Source organism: Panthera pardus, unplaced genomic scaffold, assembly GCF_024362965.1.
Source record: "Panthera pardus isolate Hobbes unplaced genomic scaffold, ASM2436296v1 HiC_scaffold_24, whole genome shotgun sequence".
Lineage (NCBI taxonomy): Eukaryota > Metazoa > Chordata > Mammalia > Carnivora > Felidae > Panthera > Panthera pardus.
This window is the reverse complement of record NW_026526810.1, coordinates 136,117,107-136,141,556: the sequence shown is the minus strand read 5'-3', so window position 1 is coordinate 136,141,556 and position 24,450 is coordinate 136,117,107. Positions and strand designations below refer to the sequence as shown.

At 51.0% G+C, this 24,450-nt stretch overlaps 1 protein-coding gene and 1 non-coding gene across 5 annotated transcripts in view; both read right to left on the bottom strand.

The window, feature by feature from the left end:
* TECPR2 (tectonin beta-propeller repeat containing 2) overlaps positions 1-24,450 on the bottom strand; it is a 104,758-nt gene that overhangs the window by 11,186 nt on the left and 69,122 nt on the right. For 3 of the 4 annotated variants that reach the window (XM_019462306.2, XM_053889834.1, XM_053889833.1), the window contains one exon: positions 22,921-23,069. In XM_019462306.2, the coding sequence (XP_019317851.2) occupies positions 22,921-23,069 (149 nt within the window). Of the gene's footprint in view, positions 1-22,313; positions 22,748-22,920; positions 23,070-24,450 lie in introns of those variants that run through there. The other variant, XM_053889835.1, reaches the window with a different exon arrangement.
* TRNAQ-CUG (transfer RNA glutamine (anticodon CUG)) lies at positions 20,833-20,905 on the bottom strand. Its single transcript has one exon. It is a non-coding gene; the product is annotated as a tRNA-Gln (tRNA).

The following is a 24,450-nucleotide window of genomic DNA, read 5'->3' as shown; positions in this document are numbered from 1 at the left end:
TCTGAGCTGTCAGCACAGAGCCCAACGTGGGGCTCGAACTCACGAACCGTGAGATCGTGACCTGAGCCTAAGTCAGATGCTCAACCGACTGAGCCACCCAGGCGCCCCAGAAATGACCTTTTAAACCAGCACCCCAGGTAATTCTGTTCAGGGTATCTGTGGGTTACCTTCTACAATGCTCTGCACTCTGGCAAGAAGAAGGCAAGACTACACTACCCAAAGTGGTCTGCAGATTTTACTGCGATCCCTGTCAAAATCTCAGCTGTTATTTCGGGAGGAATGGAAAAGCTGATCCTAAAATTCATACAGAATTGTGAGGGACCCCGAACAGTTAAAATCATCTTGAAAAAGACAATTTTGGAAGACTCACACTCCCTGATTTCAAAACTATGATGAAGCCACAGTATTCGAAGTGCGGTACTGGCCGAAGGACGGGCATATACACGTGTCAGTGGAGCAGAACTGGGAGTTCAGAAAACAGTCCACGCAGTCAAGTGATTTTCGCCAAGACCGCCAACATCATTCAACGAGAGAACAGCCCTTTCAACAAATGGTGCCGGCACAACCGGACTGAACACATTCAAAAGAAGGAGGCCGGACCCTGACCTCACGTCACATACAAAATTATCTTCAAGGGGCTCAGGAATAAATGTAAGAGCTAAACCTGGCAATCGTTTCTTAGAGATGACACCAAAGGCACGAGCAACAAAAAGAGAAAAGACAAAATGGACCTCATTAAAATTAAGAACTTTTGTCTATCAAAAGACACGATTAAGAAAGTGAAAAGACAGTCCACACGATGGGAGAAATATCTGCAAGCCCCATGTCTGATAAGGGTCTAGCGTCCAGAATAAATAAAGAGCTCTTCAACCAACAACAAGAACACAAACAACCCCATTCAACAGGCAAAGGACTTGAACGACGTTTCTCTAAAGAAACACAAATGGCCCACGAGAACACGAAAAGATGACCGACGTTAGTCATTAGGGAAACGCGAACCGCGATTGCGCGGCACCATGCCACACGCACTAGGATGGCGAGAAAGAGGAAAATGGAAAAGAACGAGAGGCGCCGATGTGGAGAAACCCCCCCTGCTGGAGGGAATGCCAAGTGGTGCAGCCAGTGGGGAGAACAGTTTGGCAGGTTAACCTCCAAAGCTTAAACACAGAGTTACCATATGAGCCAGAAATCCCATTCCCAGATACGTGCCAAAGAACTGGGTCGGGCGTTCAAACGAAAACCACACGAATGTCCAGAGCAACCGTCACGACAGCCACGGAAGCTGGAAGCAACCCAGGCGTCCGCCGCCCGACGAGTGGACAAACGGAATGTGGTCCAGCCATACCGTGGAGTGTCACTGAGCCGTGAAAGGGCTGAGGCACCGGTGACGTGGATGCACCTTGAAAACACGATGCTCTGGGAAAGAAGGCAATTGCAAAAGGCCGCTTATCATGTTAAGCCCCTCACTATGAGATGTCTAGAAGAGGAAAATCTATACGGGGGAAAAAGCAGATTAGTGGTTGCCAGGGGCTAGGGGAAGGGGGGCTGGAGAGTGGCCGCTCCCGGGTAGAGGGTTTCCTCAAAACCTGATGAAAATCTTCTGGAACTAGATGTTGATGAAGGTTGCACAACATTATGAATGTGCTAAATGCCACTAATGGTAACTTTCATGTTATGTGCAGTTTACCACATTTTTTTTTTTAAAGCAAAAGCTGGGGCGCCTGGGTGGCTCAGTTGACGTCCAACTTCGGCTCAGGTCACGGTCTCATGGTTTGTGCGTCTGAGCCCTGCTTTGGGCTCTGTGCTGACAGCTCAGAGCCTGGAGCCTGCTTTGGATTCTGTGTCTCCCCATCTCTCTGCCCCTCTCTGCTCACACTCTGTCTCTCTCTCTCTCTCAAAAATAAACATTAAGGAAAAGAAAAAAAGAAAAAGTTGACAAGCCTCGGTTTTGCTGATGTACTATTGTTTTGCAAAACATTATCCCTGGGGAAGCTGGGGAAATGGTACTCGATCTCTATTATTTCTTACAAATGCATGTGAATCTGCAATTATCTCAATAAAAATTTCAGTTAAAAAAAAGAAGTAGGCAAGCTAAAATGTTGGCTTATTCATATTCAAAACTTCATAAAAAAGAAAAAAAAATAAAGATTGCAAATATAAAATGGAGTAAATAAGGAATTTAAGATTTAAGAATCATTTGGAAATGCTAAAGAATATATATAGCTTCGGTGTCCTTCCAAAGGCTGTGAGCGTGTGAGTATGCGTCCCTGCTCCTGCTTATTTTTGTCTTTTAGAGAGGAGTTACAGGACAGGCGTGGGGAGAGAGCCGCACCCCTTACTGGAAGTACCCAGGGATTTAATTACAGCCACCAACAGGCTTTGATACTGACAAATCAAAGGGCTGCTCGGGGCCGTAAAGTTTCCCTTGAACAAGACCTCACAGGAAAAAAGAAAACGAGCTGGTGTCCTACGTTCTCAAAGGATAAACGCCCCTGACTAATTATTAGGAGTAAGAACGCATTTTATTTATTCCACGCCACCAGCATTACAGAATAAACCACTGCCCTTTCCCAGTAGTCGAGAAATCCTACAGGCAGAACTTGCTGTATACGCTGAGACCCTGACCAGGCCCTCGGTGCAAATGGAGGAGCCATTTTCGTGTGACGGACCATCCCGCCCTCCCGGGGCCCACAGGACTGTTCTCAGGTTAAGGGCTTCACCTTAGTAGTCAAGTGCAAAGAAATACTTCTCAGCTTAGGGGCGCCAGGGTGGCTCAGTCGGCTGAACGTCCGACTTGATTTCAGCTCGAGTCATGATCTCACGGTTCATGGGTTCGAGCCCCCACATCAGGCTCTGTGCTGACAGCACAGCACCTGCTTCAGATTCTGTCTCCCTTTCTCCCTGCCCCTTCTCCTCTTGCGCACACACTCTCTCTCTCAAAAAAAACATTAAAAAAATTTCAAAAAAAAAATAAATATTTCTCAGCTTAGGTAGTGTGAGCTAGAAGAAATGAGACAGGTTCTGTGCTTCCTGGAACGGACACAAGCTTGTTTTTGAGTTATATACAGTATTTGTTAGCTCTGATCCGAACTTTCTCATCTGGTACATTCCCCCAAGAACTGGGACTCCGGCCACTGGATTCTCCCAAGAACTGGCACTCTAGACCACAGTCCTGGGAGAAATGGCTCTGGTGACCAGAGACAGCGTTAAGACTGCAGCCCATGATTCTGCTGCCCGCTGCCTGCACCTCTGCCAGTGGAAGCCAACGGCAGGGATAAGTGTGACCCAGGAGGCAACCACACTCTCACCCGGCAACTCGCTGCAGAGTTGGGTTTCCATCCAATTTTACGGGTCCGTGAGCTCCCTGAAGGCAGGACCGTGCCTGCCTGCCCGGTGCCCGGGCTCGGCGCCTGGCACACAGGAGCCTCCTTCTGAGCAGTCGTTCTTTGTGTGAAGGCACCCAGCCCCAGCCCCATGGTGCGCTGCCTGGACTGCTCCCGGGGCCTCCTCGGGGGGCTGTGTGCACCCTCACCAGCAGGCAGCACCCCCCTGGCCCCACACCACTGGGGCTACGTCACCCCCCTTCTCAGCGTGCTCACATGACCTTACCCGGCCCCCACCGGGAGTGTGCACCAGAGCCCTCCCTGCTCTACAAAGCCCAGCCTGCAAACTGCCTGCTGCAAGAACCTTCTGACAGACGGCCCGCCCCCATCGGCCAGCCCTAAGGGGCCCCCATCCAACACGCCCCCCACACTTCACTCCTCTGGCCTGGGCAGGCGCAGAGGGAACTGGACAAGCTTTCCTCTTCACAGCCTACAGCGCTCCACACGTCACCGCGTGTCACAGAGCCCCTGCCCAGGAACTGTTCATGAACTTGGCATTCGGGGGACAGCAAGCCCCCGGCAGAGGGGGAGGGCGGTGCAGCTAACTCCAGGCTCCACAGAAACAATGCCCCTTGCTAACAAAGACTCTGGCTTTTCTGTTTAAGGGCTCACTCCAACGATTTTGGGCTGGAAGGGACCTGGGAGGCCAGTGTAACCTCATATTCTGGGCAAGCAAACTGATAATGAAATCCGTGCTGAAGGTCAGGGTGAGGGCCTACGGCGGAGCTGCTCCCAGAGCTCAGGGGCCTGGGGCTCAGGTCAGAGTTCTCTACGCTTCTGGCAGGTGTGTCTCTACCCTAAGGAGTGCTCACACGTGTGTGCACACGCCACACACACACAGCCACTCACACACGCGTGCTCGCACATGCGCCCGCACCCGTCCCTCAGCCAGAATGGAAATAAACCCAGGGTAAGAGGAAAAAAACCTGAAAGTTTCACAGCCAAAGGAAGTATTCTTCTAGACAGATCACTTAGGTGCGGGCCTTATGAGGACCCGGATAAAATTCAGCGGGGACGTTTCGGGAACATGGAGGCGCACTGATCAGAGAGCCAGCCCGGCAGCGGCCCACCGGAAGACGCCCCGTGAGGGCACAAACCTTGCCGCCACACCATCCAGACATCCCTTCGCTTCCCGACACCCGTCTCAGCGAGCCGCATCTGCGCTGTGCAGGTGGACCCCACTCTTCCTGGGGCCCGCGCTGCTGCAGTGAAGCCGTCGGGCCCGTCCGCTCCCCAGCCGCGCGGCCCCCGCGGTCTTGCTCTGACTTGTGTGCTTGCTTTCGGTCTTCTGCATCCTCCCCTGTTGCAGATTCTCTCCCTGCGTCTGGTCTGTTCCTTCTAAGCTCAGATAGGCTTGAAAACCAGACACCGATGTTAACAGGCCCCGATTTAAAGCACCATCAGACTCTCGAGGCGGCTGAGGGCCGGAGCCTGCTGTCTTTTGCCTCGGACTCCGCTGTGACCCAGGACCGATCCCCTGCCCCTCGGGCTCTGGGTCCTCAGTCGGAGAGGGAGCCATGCGAGCTGCCACGCTCCTGACTCTGAGTTTGCGAGCTCTGAGGCTGGGGCACAGCTGACTCGGGCTGCCGTGGGGCCCGCTGTGCCGAGCCCTCTGTCCTCACTGCCTCAGGGACGTGAGATCTTCCACCCGAGGCCTGCAGAGCCCACGCATCACGGGCAGTTTCACGGGAGCAGCTCTGCTGCTATTTGTTGCACAAATCGGGCTTAAGTGTAAGATTTTATTTGAAGAATGAGTTCCGCCGCTAAAAATGCTTGGAAACTGCTGTCCTAGCTAAGTGAGGCTACCAGAGGCTGGTTCCGAGTTCCGGACGGGAGAAGAGCTCCCCTGATCCTCTCTCCTGGCCGGCCGACTGCAAAGCCAGAGGCCCTCTCCCCCGTGACTCCTGCACCGGCTCCAGCGACTTCCCACACCCCCCTCTGCATCCGCTTGGAAGTGTGGCTTGGAGTCCAGTAAACCCAGCATCTGCTGGCAGCAGGGGGATGTGTGAATGAATCCAAAGCGCTCGGGGACAGGCATCCTGGACAGGGCTCATGCTCTGTTCCTCCTGGGAGGGGGCTGGTGACACCGACCGTGGCTGCTCTTCCTGTCCACCACTCGAAGCCCTGTCAGACACCAGCCTGACGACTGTGCCGTGGTGAGCATCAGGGCTCCAGGCCGTAGTGATGCAAGAAGGCTGCGGGAACTTGATTCCAGCTGCACGGGTCCCCACGTGTCTCTGAGAGCTGACGTCACGGCAGCCACTCAAAGGAATGCTCGGTCCCGCATAGCAGCTTCCGGGCCCAGCCCTCCAGAGGAGTGATGCCGGGACGGGAAAGGTCCCTGGAGGCGACCCGAGGGACTGCAGGCCCTTCCTGATGCTCACAGCTGTATGGGGCACACGCCTGTCAGGCTGGGACATGGGAAAGGGTCCCTGGGTCCGTGTTTTCACCAGCAGTCACATGTATGGTGGAGACGGACAAGGGGGCTGCCGCGGGTCCGGGCAGCCCACGGTACCTGGCAGTCCTTTATGGGGAATCGCAGCCTTCCAGAATGAGGGGAAAGGCGGAGACTCGGCTTTCCAGAGAAGAGTAACATTTCTTAGCAACGGTGTTAGGGGAGCTCAAACACAAGTCCTGTTCAAAGGAGCTACGGGAGCAAGGACAACATGGGGAAGAAAAGAAAGAAAGTGGCCCAAAATTTAGTCTTTCTCAAACTGGGGCTGTTGTGTCCAACGGCATGGGACACCACGAGTGGAGGCCTCCCGCCTGCACTTGTGGGCGGCTCTGCTGAGTCCCCGCCCCAAGCCGGGATGTATAAAGGGAGCCCCACCCACCCGAGCACCACTCAGATTTCTGACGGCTCAGGAGAGGGGACGGGGGACGTGGGCATCCCGAGGGCTGGACCACGGAGAGTGGAGCAGAGCAGAGAACCTCCCCCCGGGTTCTCAGCAGCAGGTATGTGAGAATCTGCCTCGGAGCTTCAAAACCCACAGCCTCCTGGGCCGTGGCAGCAGGGTGAACGCACTCCCTCTGCAACACACGGGGCAGGCAGCCTGTCACCCTGGAGTTAGGAACGCGTGCAGGGAGCAGGAACGACCTTAGTGGGGCAGGAAGGCCGACAGCAACTGACCGCAGGGACCCCGGCAAAACAGCCGAGCTGGGCCACCATGCGGGGCGGGGCGCCCAGGGAACAAGCTCCTGGCACGCTCGCAGGGCGCCCAGCGGCATGTGCCCCTCTCTCAGAACCAAGACCGCCAGCATCTAAGGCAAGCCTCTGCCGCAGAGAAGACGAGACAGACGCAGAGAACAGGCAACTCTGGGGCGTGGAGACCACAGAGGAGAGGAAACTTCAAAAACCTCCTCGGACGGGAGCGAAAGCAGGCTCGACAGCAGGAAACAGCGACAGGGACTTCCAGGAACTGAAAACGAGACCACAATATCATCCGACGGAGAGACTGCAGGCTAGAGCTGAGAATGTCTTCTAGAAAGTAGGACAAAAGTGTAGGAAGAAAAAACGGGAGAGAAAGGGAAGAAAAGTGGGGCCAGTTTAGGAAAGCCCCCGGCACATAAGCAGGAACCCCAGAGAGCACAGAGAATGAGACAGGCAGAGGCAGGAAGCCGATGGCCAGAGGGCAGCAGGTCACAAACTCCAGGCTCATTAGCACAGAGGCTGAACTAGGCCCTCCCCGGGGCATATCACTATCTGTTCTGGGAACACTGGGAACAAAGAGATCTTACAAACTTCTAGAGAGAAAGGCAGGTCAGATATCAAGGATCAGGGATCAAAACGGCTCAGACTTCTCAACAGCAATGCTAGACAGCAGGAGATGGTGGAGAAAACCCTTCGAAATTCTACAAGAAAACAGTTTCCAACCCAGGTTGCTCTGCTCAGCCAAGGCCGACTGCCAGTTGGGCCAAAGACTTTCAAGTTACGTACCATGAGCCATTCTCAGGAACTGACGGGAGGATGAAGCTCACCAAAACAAAGGAAGAGGAAGACAGGGGGTCCAGGAGAGAGAGGACCCAACATGGAAGGCAGGGTTGAAGGGCAATCCCAGGTAGACTGGGTGACCAGGCCAGACTGGGGCCGGCCAAAGCCTCCAGGAGACACCTCTCCAAGAGGAGGGCCTGGGTGGCACCTGATGTGCCCTTGAGCACGGACAGTGGAGACAACTGGCAGAGCCCGGGGCTGGATATGTAAAACCAAGATGGCAAATCATGACCATGAGCAAGTCCAGGGAAAAGAGAGTCCTCCAGACGGGAAACGTAGTGGAGGCTACTTGTGAGGAGCACATCCCCTTCCCCAGGCACTGTGGATGCTGGCACTGTGGCAGGCAGGCGGGCGGGGGCACAAGATCATGAACTGCTCTGCATCCTTCTCTCCCAGCAGGGAGTCAACTGAAAACAGAACCAGAAGGATCCAGAAACCGCTCCCTAGGCAGTCCTTCAGGGATATGAAGCTACAAGAAAGCGGCTCCCAGAGAGGGGAGAGTGGGTGGGGAGGCGTGTTTCTTGTAGCACACCCTGTGGGCCCAGCCGACGCGTTAACTTCTGCACTTATGTGTGTGACGTTGATTCAGAGCAACCAACTGAGACGTCTGAGCCCCACTCCAGACCTGCTGCGTTCATCTCCAGCGGAGGTACCTATGTGTGGACCTCTGAATACATGCCTCCAGATGGTCCTCAGGGGGAGCGGACTCTCCACTTTACTGGTCACGAAATGAAGGGCCAGTGAGTTTGGGCAACTCTCCCAAGGTCACTTGGTCTCATGGAAAAAAAGAAGTATTCGTTCAGGTTCTTTTGATTTCAGGAACCGGGTTCTGGCTCTCGTGGGGACGGTCCTGGTTGGCGGGGCTCTGGCCGCTTCCCGCCCTGTCTGTCCAAGGCACTCGTGTGCCTGCCAGCTGGGAGCGAAGGCTCCTGCAGCACGGCGGACACAGCACTGCTGGCTCGGCAGGACCTGAGCGGGGTCACCACCAGGGCCAGCAGGTACACGCAGGGGGGACCGATCCAGTCACCGAGGGAACGCCCGGACCGCAACGTCGCTCGGCTTCCTTTACCCAAAAACACCGGTGTCAGGAGCTCCACCTGTATTCTGCCTCAGCCTTGGATCGCACGGTGCGCACAGCAGACGCACCGACGGACCACAGAACTTCCACGGCTCACGGCTCCCCTTCCTCATTCAGCTCCTGCCCAAACCTGGGCCAGTGGGCATCCCGAGCCCTCTCTTTATGTGATACCTTTCCTGCCTCCTATGCTCCCAGGTCTCATTTGGGTGATACCAGTATTTGGTGCTGAGAAGCACAAGACACACGGTCCCCAACCACGAACTGTCCTGTGCGAAGCTTTTCCCTCCTCAGAGACACCAGCCAAACCCGTGACTGGCCGGTCACTGGAAATGCCCACCATCTCAGGGCCCAGTTCGAAGACGGCACCGTCCACGGGAACCACGGATGGCGACCGTGGGTGATCGGTGTTTCGTGTTCGCTCTCGTAACCTGTGGCACCCTCTTTTTCTGGTCATTTATCGCTGATCTCACCAGCAGAGACATCTCCATGCACATTCGTTCCCTCTGCAACACCCAACACAACGAAGTGACTGCCTTCCCGTTTATGTTTCCTTACTGTTCGACACAATTTTTGGACAGCTCACAGAGGTATGACGGACACACATAAAATGCACACATTTAAAGTGTCCAACCTGAAAAGTGACATTTGTGTGCACTCAAGAGACCATCCCCACGCTGCTTGACCCTCCCAACCCCGCGGCCCTCACCAATCCCCAAGCAACCACTGCTCTCTGTTACAAAAGTCCGCATTCTCTAAGTTTTACATAAATTAATCATATAATATGCACTCTTTTCTGTCTGGCTTCTTCCCCCAACAAAATTACTTCATCAGATCTGGAAACCCTTTGGCCATATTTCTTCTGGTATTTTTCCTGTCACCCTCGCCCCTCTTTCGCCTCAGGACTGGGCTGCATTTGAACCACGCCACATGAGGCTGTCCCATGCTCACTTGGCTCTGAGTTTTTCCCCAGTCTTTTTTTCTCTCCGTGATGTAGTTTGGATTTTTTTGAAAAAAATGTTAATGATTATTTTTGAGGCGGGGGGAGAGAGGGAGGAGAGGACCAGAGAGAGAGGAAGACACAGAATCCAAAGCAGGCTCCAGGCTCTGAGCTGTCAGCACAGAGCCTGACATGGGGCTTGAACCCACGAACCGTGAGATCGTGACCTGAGCAGAAGTTGGATGTTTACCCAACTGAGCCACCCAGGTGCCCACCCCCTCCTTGAAAAAAAAAAAATTTTTTTTTTGAATTGGATGGTTTTATTCCTGTATCTTTGAGTTCCCCAATCTTTTCTTCTGCAATGTCTACACAGTCACTAATGTCATCCAGACTATTTTAAATCTCAGACATTATAATTTTTATCCCTGCAAGTTTGATCTAGGTCTTTTTTTATAGTTCCCATTTTTCTACTTAATGTATGCAATCTTTCCCCCAGTTTCTGGAACATAAAGAGTAAAGTTATAACACCTGTTTTAATCCCTGCCTATGAATTTTATCATCTGTATCCTTTCTGGGTCAGTTTCCATTGGTAGATTTACTTCCCTTCACTGTAGGCGATATTTTCCTGTTTCTCTGCCTGCCTGGTGAGTTCTGATTGGATTTAAGATCATGTGAATTTTACCTTATTGGTGCTGGATGTTTTCATGATTTATAAATATTCTTGAGCTTTGTTCTGGGATGCTGCTAATTTACTTAGAAACAGTTTGATCCTTCTAGATCTTGGTTTTTTAATTTTATTTTATTTGAAAGAGAAAGAGAAAGAGAGCAAGTGAGTGAGAAGGCTGGAAAGAGAGAGAGAGAGAGCTAGAGCATCCCAAGCAGGCTTCATGCTCAGCACGGAGCCCAACTCGGGGCTCGATCCCACAACCCTGGGATCATGCCCCGAGCCAAAATCAAGAGTCGGATGCTCAACGGAGTTACCCAGGCACCCCTAGGTCTTGCTTTTAAGCTCTGGTCACCAGTATTAGAATTATATTCAGTACAGGGCTGATTTTGCCCCATCACTGGGGCCACATGCTCTTGGGATATGACCCAATTAAGGCTAGGGCTCAGGAGGTTTTGCACTTGGGATGGTGAGATCAGGAACTACTCCTGCCTCTGCCGAGTTCCCAGGCATGTCCCCTCTGATGTTTACAGGTGGCTCTCTCGCTGTCCCCGCGTTGTTTCTTCACACGTGTGTTTCTGCGCATGAGCCCCTGTGGGGCCTCTGCAGCTCTCTAGTCCTCCCCCAAGTTCCTGCCTCCTTGGCCTCTCACCTGCCCAGAGCTATGCCCTCAACTCAAGGGGCAGGCTGCGCTCTGCTAGCCCCTACCTGGGGTCCCCCTGCCCATGCAACAGCCTGGCAACTATAGGGGTCACCTCGTTTGTTTCCTATTTGTCAGGGACCACTGTTCTTTGTTGTCTGATGTCCAATGTCTTGAAAACCACTGTTTCATATAATTTGTCTGGAATTTTTGTTGTTTCAGGCAGGAGGGTAAATCTGGTTCCTATTACTCTGTTTTGATTGGAAGCAGAAGTCCATGTAACCGGTCTAAAGCTTCCTATTTCAATTCCAAGTGATGATTCCTGTGGTTATGTGGACTGTGCCTCCCGTGTGCACGCAGTGTGCAAGGTATTTTAACTCAAGAGGACTGTGTCAGCTGTCTGTCTTGCTAGAAGACGAGCATCTGAAAGACAATATTCTAGAGCTCATTCAATGTTCACAGAGGTCAGACCACGTGCGAGGCAGCAGGTGTCTGAGACAGCGTGAGCACGTCGGTGGAAGGACGTGAGAGGGAGATCGTGCTCCCTGCTGGGACAAAACAGGGATTTCAGAGGGAGGCAATATTACTCATTATTATGGCCACATAACTTGGGTCCCCTGAGTCCCTACTCTGGGAGGTAAGTATTTCCTCCACACAGAGAAGTATTTTGAAGGACTGTTTTAGGTTTGTTTTTTTTTTTTGCTATCCTGATTCTGCTGGAAAGTAAAGGAGATGAATTACCAGTTACTTCATACACGGGATCGAATCTCCCCTACCCAAGCATTATTATGGCAATTTTGGAACGTACCAAAAACCCAAAAGACTTCTACAGGAAACACCCCCGCACTCACTACCAATAACACTTCACCGTGCGTGCCTCTTCACGGGTCCACCTGTCTATCTACCCAGCAAACCATCTTGTTCTGGATGTGCTTCAAAGAGAGCTGCAGACATCAGCAGAGTTTCCCCTGGATACTTCAACATGCAAATCATCAACTAAAGCCAGTATGTGTTTACAGCTTTCTCTTGAGGTAAAGTTAACACACAGCAGGTGTACGAACCATAGTTTGACAATGGTCATCCCTGGGGAAGCAGCCTCAAGCCGCTGGCAGCCATCCACCCCCCCACCCCGGCCCCCCAGGCAACCACGGATGCGATTCCTGCCATCACGATCCATCTGTCCGACCCATCCTAGGATTTCATACAACTGGAGCCATACAGGAGGTACCGTCTGCCATTGGCCTGTCGCTCAGGACAACAGCGATGGGGCGGACTCCTCTGCGATGCTGCGATCACTCCTTTTTATCCTGTCACCCAGTTCCAGCCGGTGCTGCGGTCCCTACCACCACCCTACAGTGCAGGGCTGTGGACCGAGGGCCCTGGTTCAGGCTTCACAGCAGGTTGTCCGGTGCTGCAGCCTGTGCGTCCCCTCCCTGCAAAGCATCTGCGCCATGAGAGGGTCCGATGGAGGGTGACTGCCTGCTTGGGACCGGGTCCCCCATTCCAGCTTCTCTTCCACCCCTGCCTTTGGCCACGGCCTGACTCATACAAAATCTTTCCTGCCAGGAGCGGAGGTGTCTGGTGGAAATTTTAGGAACATGCCAACCTGTTTCCCAAATGAGACCCACAGGCTGGGATCCAGGCCAGCACTGCAGGTGGGACCTGGGCCCTGGGCCCCAGGGCTGACCATCACTCAAGGCACCAGGCATGAATGCGGAGACAGGGCCTGGTGACTGCCGGCACCCTTTCCCCTGCCCTTGACATCCAAGCTCCCAGGGAGTGGAGGGGAGCCCTGCCCCACCCCAGGGGTGCTGTCTCCCCCTTGCTGACCAGGCCCATCTGACTTCTGCGATGCACCCCCCCCACCCCCCGCCGCCGTTATGCTGCAGCCTTGCAACCACGCGGTCACAGGGAACTGTGGCACCGCCTCGAGCAGGCTCCTTCCTGAAACAGCCTGACCAGGCCACTCGGCCTGGCCCCAAGCTCTGTGGTGGCCGGGCATGGGGACAGGCCCCCTCTGGTCCAGCGCAACGGTGCCTCTCTGGTCACGCTCACGTGTCACGGTTCATTCGGCGGGCAACCCCTTCTGTCCAGTCTGCCAGCCCGGTCACGTCCTCGCACCAGCACTGTCTCTGTGAGAGGCTCCCGGCCACCTTGGAGCTGGCGGCCCCCTCCTCCCAGCTCACGCAAGCTCTGTGAGCACAGGGCTGGCGTCCTGCAATGAGGACAAGGCTGAGGAGTCTGGGCAGAGTCACTGAGCCCCCGAGCCCTGGGACCTCACTTCGTCCGGCTTGTCTTCTCCTCACCTGCAGAATGGGGAGGCTGGGCTACGAGTCTTCCAGGCCCCAAATCCTTTGTGTGTGGGTGTGGAAGCGGGGGGGTGGAAAGACTCCCAGGGATGCAGATTTCTATGGGCCAGGGATGTCCACGGGGGCGTCCTGGAGCAGAGGGGCTGCACCTGACTCACAAAGTCTGGGTCCTCTGTAAAATACCCCTATTCTCTCCGACTACAAAACAGATTTCCTGCCCGTCAGAGGAAAATACAGACAACAGAGAAAACTATTATCATCACTCATAATCCCTGGATCAAAAAGAGCAATCCCTGTTGTAGTTTTTTCTAGGTATTTAGTGGGATTTTATCATTTTGTGTTCTTGTTTCTTACCAAATCGGTACCGCACGGCCTTTCTGAGCCTTGTGAGCACAGCAGACACAGACCTCAGTCCGTGGGTGTGTGTGAGGGGCCCTGGGTGCTGCTGCCGGGAGGGGCAGGGCACCCTCGGGGGCACACAGGGGGCACAGCACAGGAAGCTGGACACCACCTCCGGGAAGCGGCGAAGACCAGCTCCAAAGCCGCTAGGGCCACGGCTCCACCTGGAATGATTCTCCTTAGCGGTACCTGCCAGAACATGATTTTAGACGGCCTTTCAAAGTACATCCTTGATTGTTTATAATAACCGTCACTGGCATAATTTGCTAAGTGGGCTCTTTACCACAAGGCCGGTGCCGCACCTGCTTCACCCACCGTTCACAGCTTCGCCGTGTGAACAGAACACAGTCAAGTTCACGCTGACCGCTAGAGACGATGTTAACAACCGGTAGCTTTGGGAACATTTTTGATTGTTTCCCAAGACTGAGCCTTACTCAGACTATTCGGAGTTGCGAAGTACTCACTCCAGAAGTAGTACACGTTCATCGCCAGATTTCCAGCAAAGGGAAGGAAAAACTCAGTCATGATAGCGCGCTACACCCAGACGTCACCATTATCCTCCCGCTGTGTCTCTGCAGTTTTCAGTGTACGCATCATCGTTGTTTCAACTTCAACAGAACCACTGAACATGTCTGTAACTGACATTTTACTCAGCAACGTGCTAGGATATGAGCATTTCTCGGTGGGAATAAAAGCTCTTCTGTGAAGTGACGTGGAAGACTTGTGGCGGATTTCCCTGAATAGACACATCGCAGTTCAGCCTCGCTCCGTCACAGCAAATCTCACAGAGCAGAGACCTCCTGGACACGAAACATGTAACTGGCAATGGCTTTTCTTCTCCTTATCAAACACAGGGGCTCCGCGTGCTGGCCTGGCGTGTGGAGCTCTGTGCCCTTGTCCCAGAGCCCAGAGCATGACCGCTCTCACTGCCATGGGGGCGGCGGGGGGACAGGCCGTGCTGCGGAGGCCCCAGCTGGGGGTGGGGCTAACTTGCTGAATGGTCTTGTGTTAGCACCAGACGGGGCCAAATCCCCCGCCTCCCAAATGAGATGACAGGGACCTGGTTTCATTATCCCCAAGGCCTCCTAACAATTTTATTTCAGGAGACATCGGCCATCGATCAGAACACCCCAAAACTCTTGGGAGCGGGCGCTCAGCTGTACCCACAGAGCTTGGCTTTGGGGTGTGGATGCCCCCCTTCTCCCACCATCCGTCCCCGGCTGAGTGACCTGTGCCAGGTCGGTGGGTGTCACCAGATGGTGAAAGGGGTGAGAGTGTCATCGGGGCTACTTAGCCGTGCCTTCAGTCAGGGGTCAGGACAACGAAAACTCCTCTAACTGCTCTCCGCTCTGCTGTCCTGAACTGACATTTCTTCTTTTTTTTAAGTCTGTTTATTTATTTTGAGAGAGAGAGCACATGCGTGTGCGTGCACGAGCTGGGGAGGGGCATAGAGCAAGTGGGACAGAGGACCCAAGGCGGGATCTGCACCGTCAGCACAGAGCCCGATGTGGGGCTTAAACCCATAAACCATGAGATCACGGCATGAGGCGAAATCAAGAGCCAGACGCTCAACCGACTGAGCCACCCAGGCGCGCCTAATGCTAACCCTTCTCTAATGAAAGTCTTCCTATTGTCAGGTGTGAACTTGTCGATGCGTAAGTTCTCGACGCTTAAGGTTACAGGCAGTTACACATCCCCACTGGCAGCTTGTGGGCAGAGAATTCTTAGGAGTATTATCTGGTATCATGCTTGTATACTTATTTTATGTTTTTGTTGTTCATACAGACAAAAATACCCGAAGCAGCTGAATTTAAAATAAAAGTTTTAAAAGTTACTTTGGCCATTGGCCAGACCTATCAGTCTTGGTTTCCCAAGTCTCTCTCTTTTCCTGGCGGAGTAAATGACCCCTGCAAACCGATGAGAGGTCCACACAGGAAGGGTGGGCTGGGCGGGCCTAAGCCTCCACGTGAGGCTGGGGACCCCATGGTCAGGGAAGGGCGGAGTCTGCTCAGGAGGCAGAGGCGACCTGGGGGTGGAGGGGAGCGAGTGATGCAGTAAAGAAGACTGGCCTGAAAGAAGAGGTGGGGCCAAACTAGGGTGGGGACAGCAGGATGCTCCCCTTCCTTTACCAGGGCCGTCGGTGCCCACAGTACCGCGAAATGTCACATCACCCACTGAGCTTGCTTTAGTGCTCCCTCTACCTTGGACAGAACATTCTCCAACTAAAGCAAAAATGCTAAAAAAAAAAAGATCCTAAAAACAACTATAAATATTTTCTCCAAATCCTTCCATATGTTAGTAAGTCTGAACACTGAGTCATTTGTTTTGAGTACTTTGTTAAACTTCACCCCAAAACTACTACAGCAGGGAGGCTTTTACCAGAGACGAAAGCGGGAAGCAAACGGCCTAAGTGCTGCTGATCTCAGAGGATTTCCGTTGCTTCACTTCGTCGTGTCCTTTAGCAGCTACTACCTGTTCCCCCCCCACCGTTTCCACTGCAAACACATCCTACATGCAGACCAAGAAGGTCAAGTGGAGGAACGAACTGAAGAAAAAAAAATACAGTGGGAAGAGGCTGACTATGATCAAAACACGTAAACTCCATTTATACTCCAATACTGGGATTCAACCAAATTGTCCTTTTTTTTTTTTTTAATTTTTATTGTTTATTTTTGAGAGAGAGAGTGAGTGCATGAGTGGGGGAGGGGCCAAGAGGGAGGGAGACACGGAATCCGAAGCAGGCTCCAGGCTCCGAGCTGTCAGCACAGAGCCTGACGCGGGGCTCGAACCCACGAACCGTGAGATCGTGACCTGAGCCCAAGTCAGAGGCTAAACCAACTGAGCCCCCCAGGTGCCCCATTGTCCTGACTTTCCAAACCCTGTTAGTGAAGCCTCACCTCCCTACTGCCACACTCATCTCCTCGGGACCTCTACAGCTGCAGGACGCGGGGGCCTTCGTCTGGAAACACTGCCTGTGAGGTCACAGAGCCTCAGGCGCACCACCGCGATCGCGGTTCTGGGCCCAGGCTCGGTCCCCACACCGAGTTGGGGTGACACACACCTGGATTCCAGCTCTGCCACAGGTGAGCCGTGAGGCCTCCGGCAACTTTCTGGTCCTCCCTGAGCTGGGGTTTCCCACACGGGCACACAAATGATCACGGGGATGTTGTGAGGACGGGTGGCCCGAGGTGAGCACCCAGCAACAGGGCTCGTGGTCACCTCGATCTCTGTAGCTGAGCGGTCGGTCGGTCCCAGCTGCCCGGGGGAAGCAGTCCCTGCAGGCTGTAACAGCACGGCGGGCCTGGGTCCCCGTGGAGACTTGGTCACTCGCTAGGGTTGGGGGCCACACAGTCACTCAACTGTCCCGAGTACATGCGTCCTCTGCCAAGGGGCGGGGACCGCTCCTGACTTGTACGTCCTGCACTAAAGACAGGACTCCGGCAAGTCAGGGCTGGAAAGGGTGTTGAATAAAAGCCTGCGCAGATGTAAAGTCTGATTTTTTTTCCCACAGGAACCAATCTGAAAAGCATTTTGTATCTTCCAATTCCACAGAAAGCGAATCTCTTCTCCAGCACTTAAAGCTAACTGAGTCAGAAAATGTGGCTCCGTTCAGCGGAACGACTTGGAATAGTTAGTGTTTCGCAGCCCATTTAGCAATCACTACTTTATTCAGAGCACAGCTTTGAGGCCCTTTCATGTGAATTTCCTCCATTTGGCCATTTTCCTGGGTAAAGCTGTTGATCACTTTCATCAATAGAGCACTCCAAATACAGCTTTCTCTCCCCAATTTGAGCTCTGCTTCCCAGAGGCTATTCTAGAATCTAGACGGAGAAAGAAAGGACAATTTGCAGGTTCCCACAGTCTTTGATGTAACTCAGCCAGGTACCCGAGTGGCCCATGGCTGCAGACAGGTGCCCAGCTGGGGGCAAGGCTGGCTGGAGCCTACCACTGTCAGCAGCTCACTGCCTGGCCCTGCTCTCTAACATCCCGGCCTATGGCTTGATGGGAAGAGTCTGAGGCAAGGCACAAGTGTGCTCCGACCGGCTCGACACCGTCCTCCACCACCACACGTCCCACAGACCTCGCTCTGCCCCTCAGCAGCCCTTTGCTGACCCTGGCGTGGCCCCGTGCTGGGACTCTGCAAACCTATGCCTTCTCCAGGCACACAATAAATGTGACAAATAACGCTTGGAAATCTCAAAAGAATATTACTAGCAAGCAAAACACTGTGCACAACAAGCTGTAGAAGAACAAAGATTAGAGTGAAAACAGATGAAGTAAAGAACAGAAAAACAATAGAGAAAAATCAACAAAACTGAAAGATTTTTTTTTTTTTTTGAGAAAGAGGGAAAGAGGGTGCAATCGAGTGAGGGGCAGAAAGGGAGGGAGAGAAGCGGGGCACACCTGAAGTAGGACTGAAACTCATGAACCGTGAGATCATGACCTGAGCTGAAGGAAGTCAGACACTTAACAGCTGAGCCACCCAGGCGCCCCCAAAAGATGTTTTTTGAAAAGACCAACAAAGTTGACAAACTTTGAGCTATACTAACAAAAAAAGAGGGAAGACTCAAACTACTAAAATCGGAAGTGAAAGAGGAGACAGAACTACCAACCTTAGAGAAATAGAAATGATGATACGGGAATGCTATCAACAACTGGGCACCAATAAAATAGGTAATGTAGATGAAATGAACAAATTTCTAGAAAGGCAGAAACTACTCAAACTGAATCGAGAAGAAACAGAAAACCCTGAATAGACTTAAAACAAGTAAAGAGACTGAATTAGTAATCAAAACACATCTCACAAAGAAAAGCCCAAGCTTACAATGAGGAGCTGTAAGAATGCTTTAAGAATAATCAGCACTAACCCTTCAGGAACTCTTCCAAAATATAGAAGAGGAAGAAACACTTCTCGACTCATCCTAAGAGGCCAGCATTACCCTGATACCGAAACCAGACAAACACATGACAAGAAAAGAAAACCAAAGACCAATCTCTCTCATGAATAAGGACACAAAAATCCCTGACAAAATACTAGCAGACCAAATACAGCAACATATACAAGAGATTACATATCATGACCAACTGGGATTTATCCCAGAAACAAAAGGTTCAACATACAAAAGTCAGTCAATATAACATCATATTAATAAAGGAGCAAACACACATGATCATCTCAATAGATACAGAAAAGGCACTTGACAATAACCAACATTCTTTCGTGGAAAAAAAAAAAAAACATTCAACAAACTAGGAATAAAGGGAACTTATTCAGTCTGAAAAGGGCATCTGTAAAAAATGCACAGTTAATATCATTAGTTAACAGTGAAAGACCAGATGCTTTCCCCCTATGATCAGGAACACAACGAGTGTGTCTACTCCTGCCACTTTTACTCAACATCGTACAGAAGGTTCTAGTCAGGGTAATTAAGCAAGAAAAGAAATATGGGGCGCCTGGGTAGCTCAGTTGGTTAAACGTCCAACTTTGGCTCACGTCATGATCTCACAGTTTGTGGATTCAAGCCCCACGTCAGGCTCTGTGCTGACAACTCACAGCCTGGAGCCTGCTTTGGATTCTGTGTCTCCCTCTCTCTCTCTGCCCCTGCCCTGCTTGTGCTCTGTCTCTCTCTCAAAAATAAATAAGCATTTAAGAAAGAAAGAAAGAAAGAAGGAAAGAAAGAAAGAAAGAAGGAAAGAAAAGGCATCCAGATAGGAAAAGAAGTAAAATTATCTCTCTTTGTAGATGACATGATTTTGTACATAAGAAATCCTAAGGAATCCACAAAAAAGTTATTAGAACTAAAATAAGTTTAGCAAGGTTTCCAGATACAAGATCAATATACAGAAACTTATACTAGCAATGAACAAACTGAAAATGGACTTAAGAAAACAATTCCGGGGTGCCTGGGTGGCTTAGTCAGTTAAGCATCTGACTTCGGCTCAGGTCATGATCTTGTGATTTGTGAGTTTGAGCCCCACATCAGGATCTGTGCTGACAGCTCAGAGCCTGGAGCCTGCTTCGGATTCTGTGTGTCTCTCTCTCTCTGCCCCTCCCCAGCTTATGCGCTCCTGCACACACACACACTCTTTCTCTCTCAAAAATAAATAAGCATTAAAAAAATTCCATTTATAGTAGTCTCAAAAAGAATAAATGAGTTAGAAATACATTTAACAAAAGTAGTTAAAAACACATACTCTGAAAACCACAAAACTGCTGAAAGAAATTAAAGAAGATCTAAATAAACAAAAAGACAGCCCATGTTCATGGATTGGAAGATTTAATACTATGAAGATGGCAATGCTTCCCCAAGTGATCTACAGATTCAACACAATTCCTATAAAATGTTAGCATTTTTTTTTGCAGAAATTGACAAACTGATCCTAAAATTCATATGGATGTGCAAAGGACCAGAGTAGAAAAAAACAATATTTTTTAAAAAGTTTATATTATTTATTTATTTTGAGAGAGATAAACAGACAGAGAAAGTGGGAGAGGGCAGAGAGAGAAGGAGAGAGAGAGACCCAAGCAGGCTCCACACTGCCAGTGTAGAGCCCAAGGCGGGGCTCAAACCCACGAACTGTGAAATCATGACCTGAGCTGAAATCAAGAGTTGGATGCTTAACTGCTGAGCCACCCAGGTATCCCCAAAACAATCTTGAAAAAGAAAAATCACTTCCTGATTTCAAAATTTACAACAAAGCTAAGTAATCAGGACAATGTGGTACTGGCCTGATGACGGACATACAGATCACTGAAATAGAACTAAAGTAAAAAAGTCCTTCCATTTATGATGAATTGATTTTGACAGCCCTTCATGATAATTGAATCAAAAAGAACAAATGGTGCTGGTATAATTGGATATTCATGTGTATAGGAATGAATTTGGACACCCACCTTGTACCCTATATGAAAATTAACTGAAAATAAATCAAACATCTAAATGTAAGGGCTAGAACTGTAAGATGTCTAAAAGAAAATACAGATGCAAATCTTCAAGACCTTGGATCAGACAACAGTTAGCACATAACTCACTGAAAGCATATGTAAATCATGTATCTGATAAGGGTCTAGAACCCAGAATACCTACAGAACTCTTATAACTCAAGAATTTAAAGATAAATAGCTCAGTTGAAAAATGAGCAAAGAATGTGAATACACAGTTCTCCAAAGAAGATATACAAAGGACCAGTAAGTGCATGAAAAGATCTTCAACATCATTAGTCATTTAGGGAAATGCAAGTCAAAACCACGAGATGCCATTTTTACGCCTACTAGGATAGCTAGAATAAAAACATTGGGCAAGAAAAACTTTTTGGCAAGGATGTGGAGAAACGAGAACTCTAATACATTACTGGTGGAAGGCAAAATGACGCAGTCACTGTGGAAATCAGCTCGTCCGTTAATTCAATTTTATTTTTAAGTAATCTCTACGCCCAATGTGGGGCTCGAACCCACAATCCCGAGATCCAGAGACACATGCTCTACCGACTGAGCCAGCCAGGTGCCCGAGTTCCTTAAACATTTAAACGTACATTCACCATCTGACCCTGCAATTCCCTTTAAAGGTATCTACACGTTCTATCGAATGGAAAACGTAAGTCCACACAAACACTCGTACATGAAGTATTATTCACGGCAGCCCACACGTGGGAACACCCTGAGCGTCCACCAACCGACGAACAGATAAACTACACATCTATCCACATGACGAAATATTAGTCACAAAAGGGAACGAAGCACTGATACATGCTACAATGTGCTACAGTACTTGAAAGCACGACGCTAAGTGAAAGATGGCAGAGAAGGTCACTTATTGTACGATTCCATTATATGAACAGACAGATCCAGAATAGGCCAAGGCATAAAAATAGAAGGGAGATTAGTGGCTGAGGGGGTGGGGGTTCCAGAAGAGGATATGGGCTACCTACCCACCCTACCATTACTACTCATGGGTATGTGATTTCTTTTTGGGGTGATGAGAAAGTTCTGGAACAGGGTAGTAGCAAGTGTTGCTCAACTTCCTGAATATACTAAAACCCCCGAATTTTACACTATGAAAGGGTGAACTGTAACTCTTAAAAGAAATAATATAAAGCTCTTAGAAAAAAAAAAAGGAATGTGCTACCAGCGACGTACCAAAGGGCTCAGGCAACAAGAGGGTGCCTCGCGTAAAGAGAACTTCAGAACGCCAACGAAGCGAGCCGCACGCTGGCTTGTCTCTGCTCATCACTGTGCACAGGCAGCGCTCAGCAAGGCCAGTGATGACAAACTCCCCTCTGCCGGGTGACCTGCTCCCGCTGCGCCACTGCGTGCAGAGAAGTGAGCCCGCATCCTCGTTCATCATATGTCACCTCACGTCTGCACAGCGCTTTCTGATTCACAAGGTGCCATCGGACATTATTCTACGCACCCTCCCCTTAACTCCACGAGGGAGGAACATCTACCAGTGGGGACACGGGGCCTCTGTGGCCAGGACCTCGAACTCCAACACGACCTCTGGTCCAACCATAGGGCCTCCCAGCACATGCCCCATGTCTGCTGGGAGGACTGGAGGTCCTCAGAGATGGCCCTGCAACTTGCCCCTCGACTTCTATCACTCTGTCCCTGGGGGCTGATGATGCACAAAACATAGATAGTCATGAGCGCGGGCCTTTACCCAAACACCTGATTTCCTGCCTGTCCCCATTTAAGCATTCTTCTGTTTAAGGACTAACCACTGTCCCGTTGCTGCCTCTGCAAATGGCAACATCATGTTTTTTCCAACAAATTCACAAAATAGGGCCTAGCAGGAGTTGGAGCAGATAAGTCACGAAATCACAGACCCCTAAGTATACATTTTAAACCTAGTATAGGTTTAAACCAGGCCCGTTAGATCTTTAAAGGTAATTAAATAGTGCACTAAAATCAGACCCCTGCTTCTGTTATCAGTGGTGGAAGAGTCAAGTAGAAAAGAAAAACACTGGGAACATACGGTAAGCTGAAATGCCGTGGGGGTGGGGACGGGACACAGAACTCAACAAGCCAGGAGGGGTACTCACAAGGTGCTGACAAGATCTGAAGTGGCTTTTATTTTCTTTGCCGTACTTCTGGGTACTGCTTGATTTTATTCTTATTTATTTATTTATTAGTAATCTCTACATCCAACTTGGGGCTTGAACTCACGATCTCGAGATCAAGGGTCGCATACTCACTGGACTGAGCCAGCCAGACACCCTTGATTTTATTTTGTTAAAACACAACGTTCGTTTTGTAAAGAGTCAAAATATTTTTATTCTGAGAAGAAAAAAACCTTAAGTGTTGGCTCAGATCATCTCTTAACGATGCATTCGGCTCTAAATTCCGCGCCTGGGAGAGACGGGTGAGCGCGGCTGGGGGCGCGCCTTGCTCCCCGGACATGTGCCTCTGCCCCCGCTTGCTGGGGCGCGCACGCAGGCGGGGGTGGTCCCCTCCCCGGCACAGCGATCCGGCAGCTCCCGCCTTTAGGAGGGGCAGCCTGGTGTCAGTTAGGGTTGGCTTACCTGGACAGGCGGCTCAATCATTATCCAGGCCGGAAGCATCAGACTGGGATTGAGAGGCTGGGTTCCTACTCGGAAGTAAACTCCGCCCCTGGAATCACAGGCCCAGATGTGCTGATTTCCACACGCCAGGCTTGTCAGTTTTATAGGTCCTGCAGGCAAATGAAGGAAAAGGCCACACGCTAATTGCTTTTGTAAAATGACGAATCCTTCACTTAAATCTATGGACTTTGATTTATCCTTCAAAGAAAGAGGTGAGGCTGCTCTTGCGGCTGACCCTGTGGTCTAAGAACGCCACAGCTCAGGGGCATTTCCGAGGCCTCTGGCCGCCCTGCCACCGGCCAGGCGCCACTCGGCAGGCTCTCTGGCACCGGGCGGGGCAGTCAGCATGCCGCCGGCACCGGGCCCCGGGGCCGATAAGCGCAGGGTTAGTCCCTGCGTGGGCCCTGTCACTAGCTTCATCACATCCGTGCACAGCACCGGCAAATTCTGCATCTGGGGAGAGGGCGCCCCTCTTTATCAGGAAATCTGGACCCGAATGAGAATTAATAATGAACTAAGCCCCGTAGAATCTTCATTTTTCTTTCTACATTTCTCTTTATTGATTAAACCAATTTTAAGAGGAAGGGAAATGGGAGGAGGCTCTCAAGAGAAATTACACTTGATTGATGGTCTATGTGGCCAAAAGCACAGCCTGGTTACAGCCGTGGGACAAGGTGTGGCTAAGTGTGGGATGCCTCAATCCAAAGCCTGCAATGGAGCAGTGGCACGCAGTGATTATCGGCTCTGTCTCAGGAGGCCGTCAGGACTCAGACACAGAGACATTTGCCCAAGGTCCCAGGGTGAGACTGTGGCTAAGCCAGGAGGCAAAGGTCTGAACCCAGGCCAACTCAGCTCCTCCACACCAGCTACCCGACCGCGGGGACTCTGGTGAACCCACAGATCTGACGTGTTCTGATCCGCCGGTTTTGACGGATGAACATACCCAGGTAACCGTGTCTTGTCGAGTTAGAGCACATTTTCATCCCCCAGAAAGTTCCCTTGGGCCCCTTTGAGTCAGTCCCCTCCCCTGAGGCACCCACGGATTACGAGTCTGGTCTAGAGGTCCATAAAAACCACCACAGGTATGCGGTTTCTGGGGTCTGGCCTCTTTGTCTCAGTGACCTGTGTGCAGGATTCACACGCAGTGTCGCTTCTCAGGTTGCTGAATGTTGCTTGGCTGCCTGTCGACAACAAGGTTTACCCGGTCACCCAGCCACCCGGCCACCTGGCCACCCAGTGAGCACACTCGGGCCACACCCACTTCTTGCTATTAGGAGTAAAGTTGCTATGGAAGACTTTTTGTGGACGCGTTGTTTTTCTTGAATGGTACCTAGGAGTGGAAGTGCAAGGTTGTGGGGTAGACTTTCATTTGCCATTCTTTTTTTTTTTTTTTAATGTTTACTTTTGAGAGAGACAGACAGAATACAATTGGGGGACGGGCAGAGAGAGAGGGAGACACAGAATCCGGAGCAGGCTCCAGGCTCTGAGCTG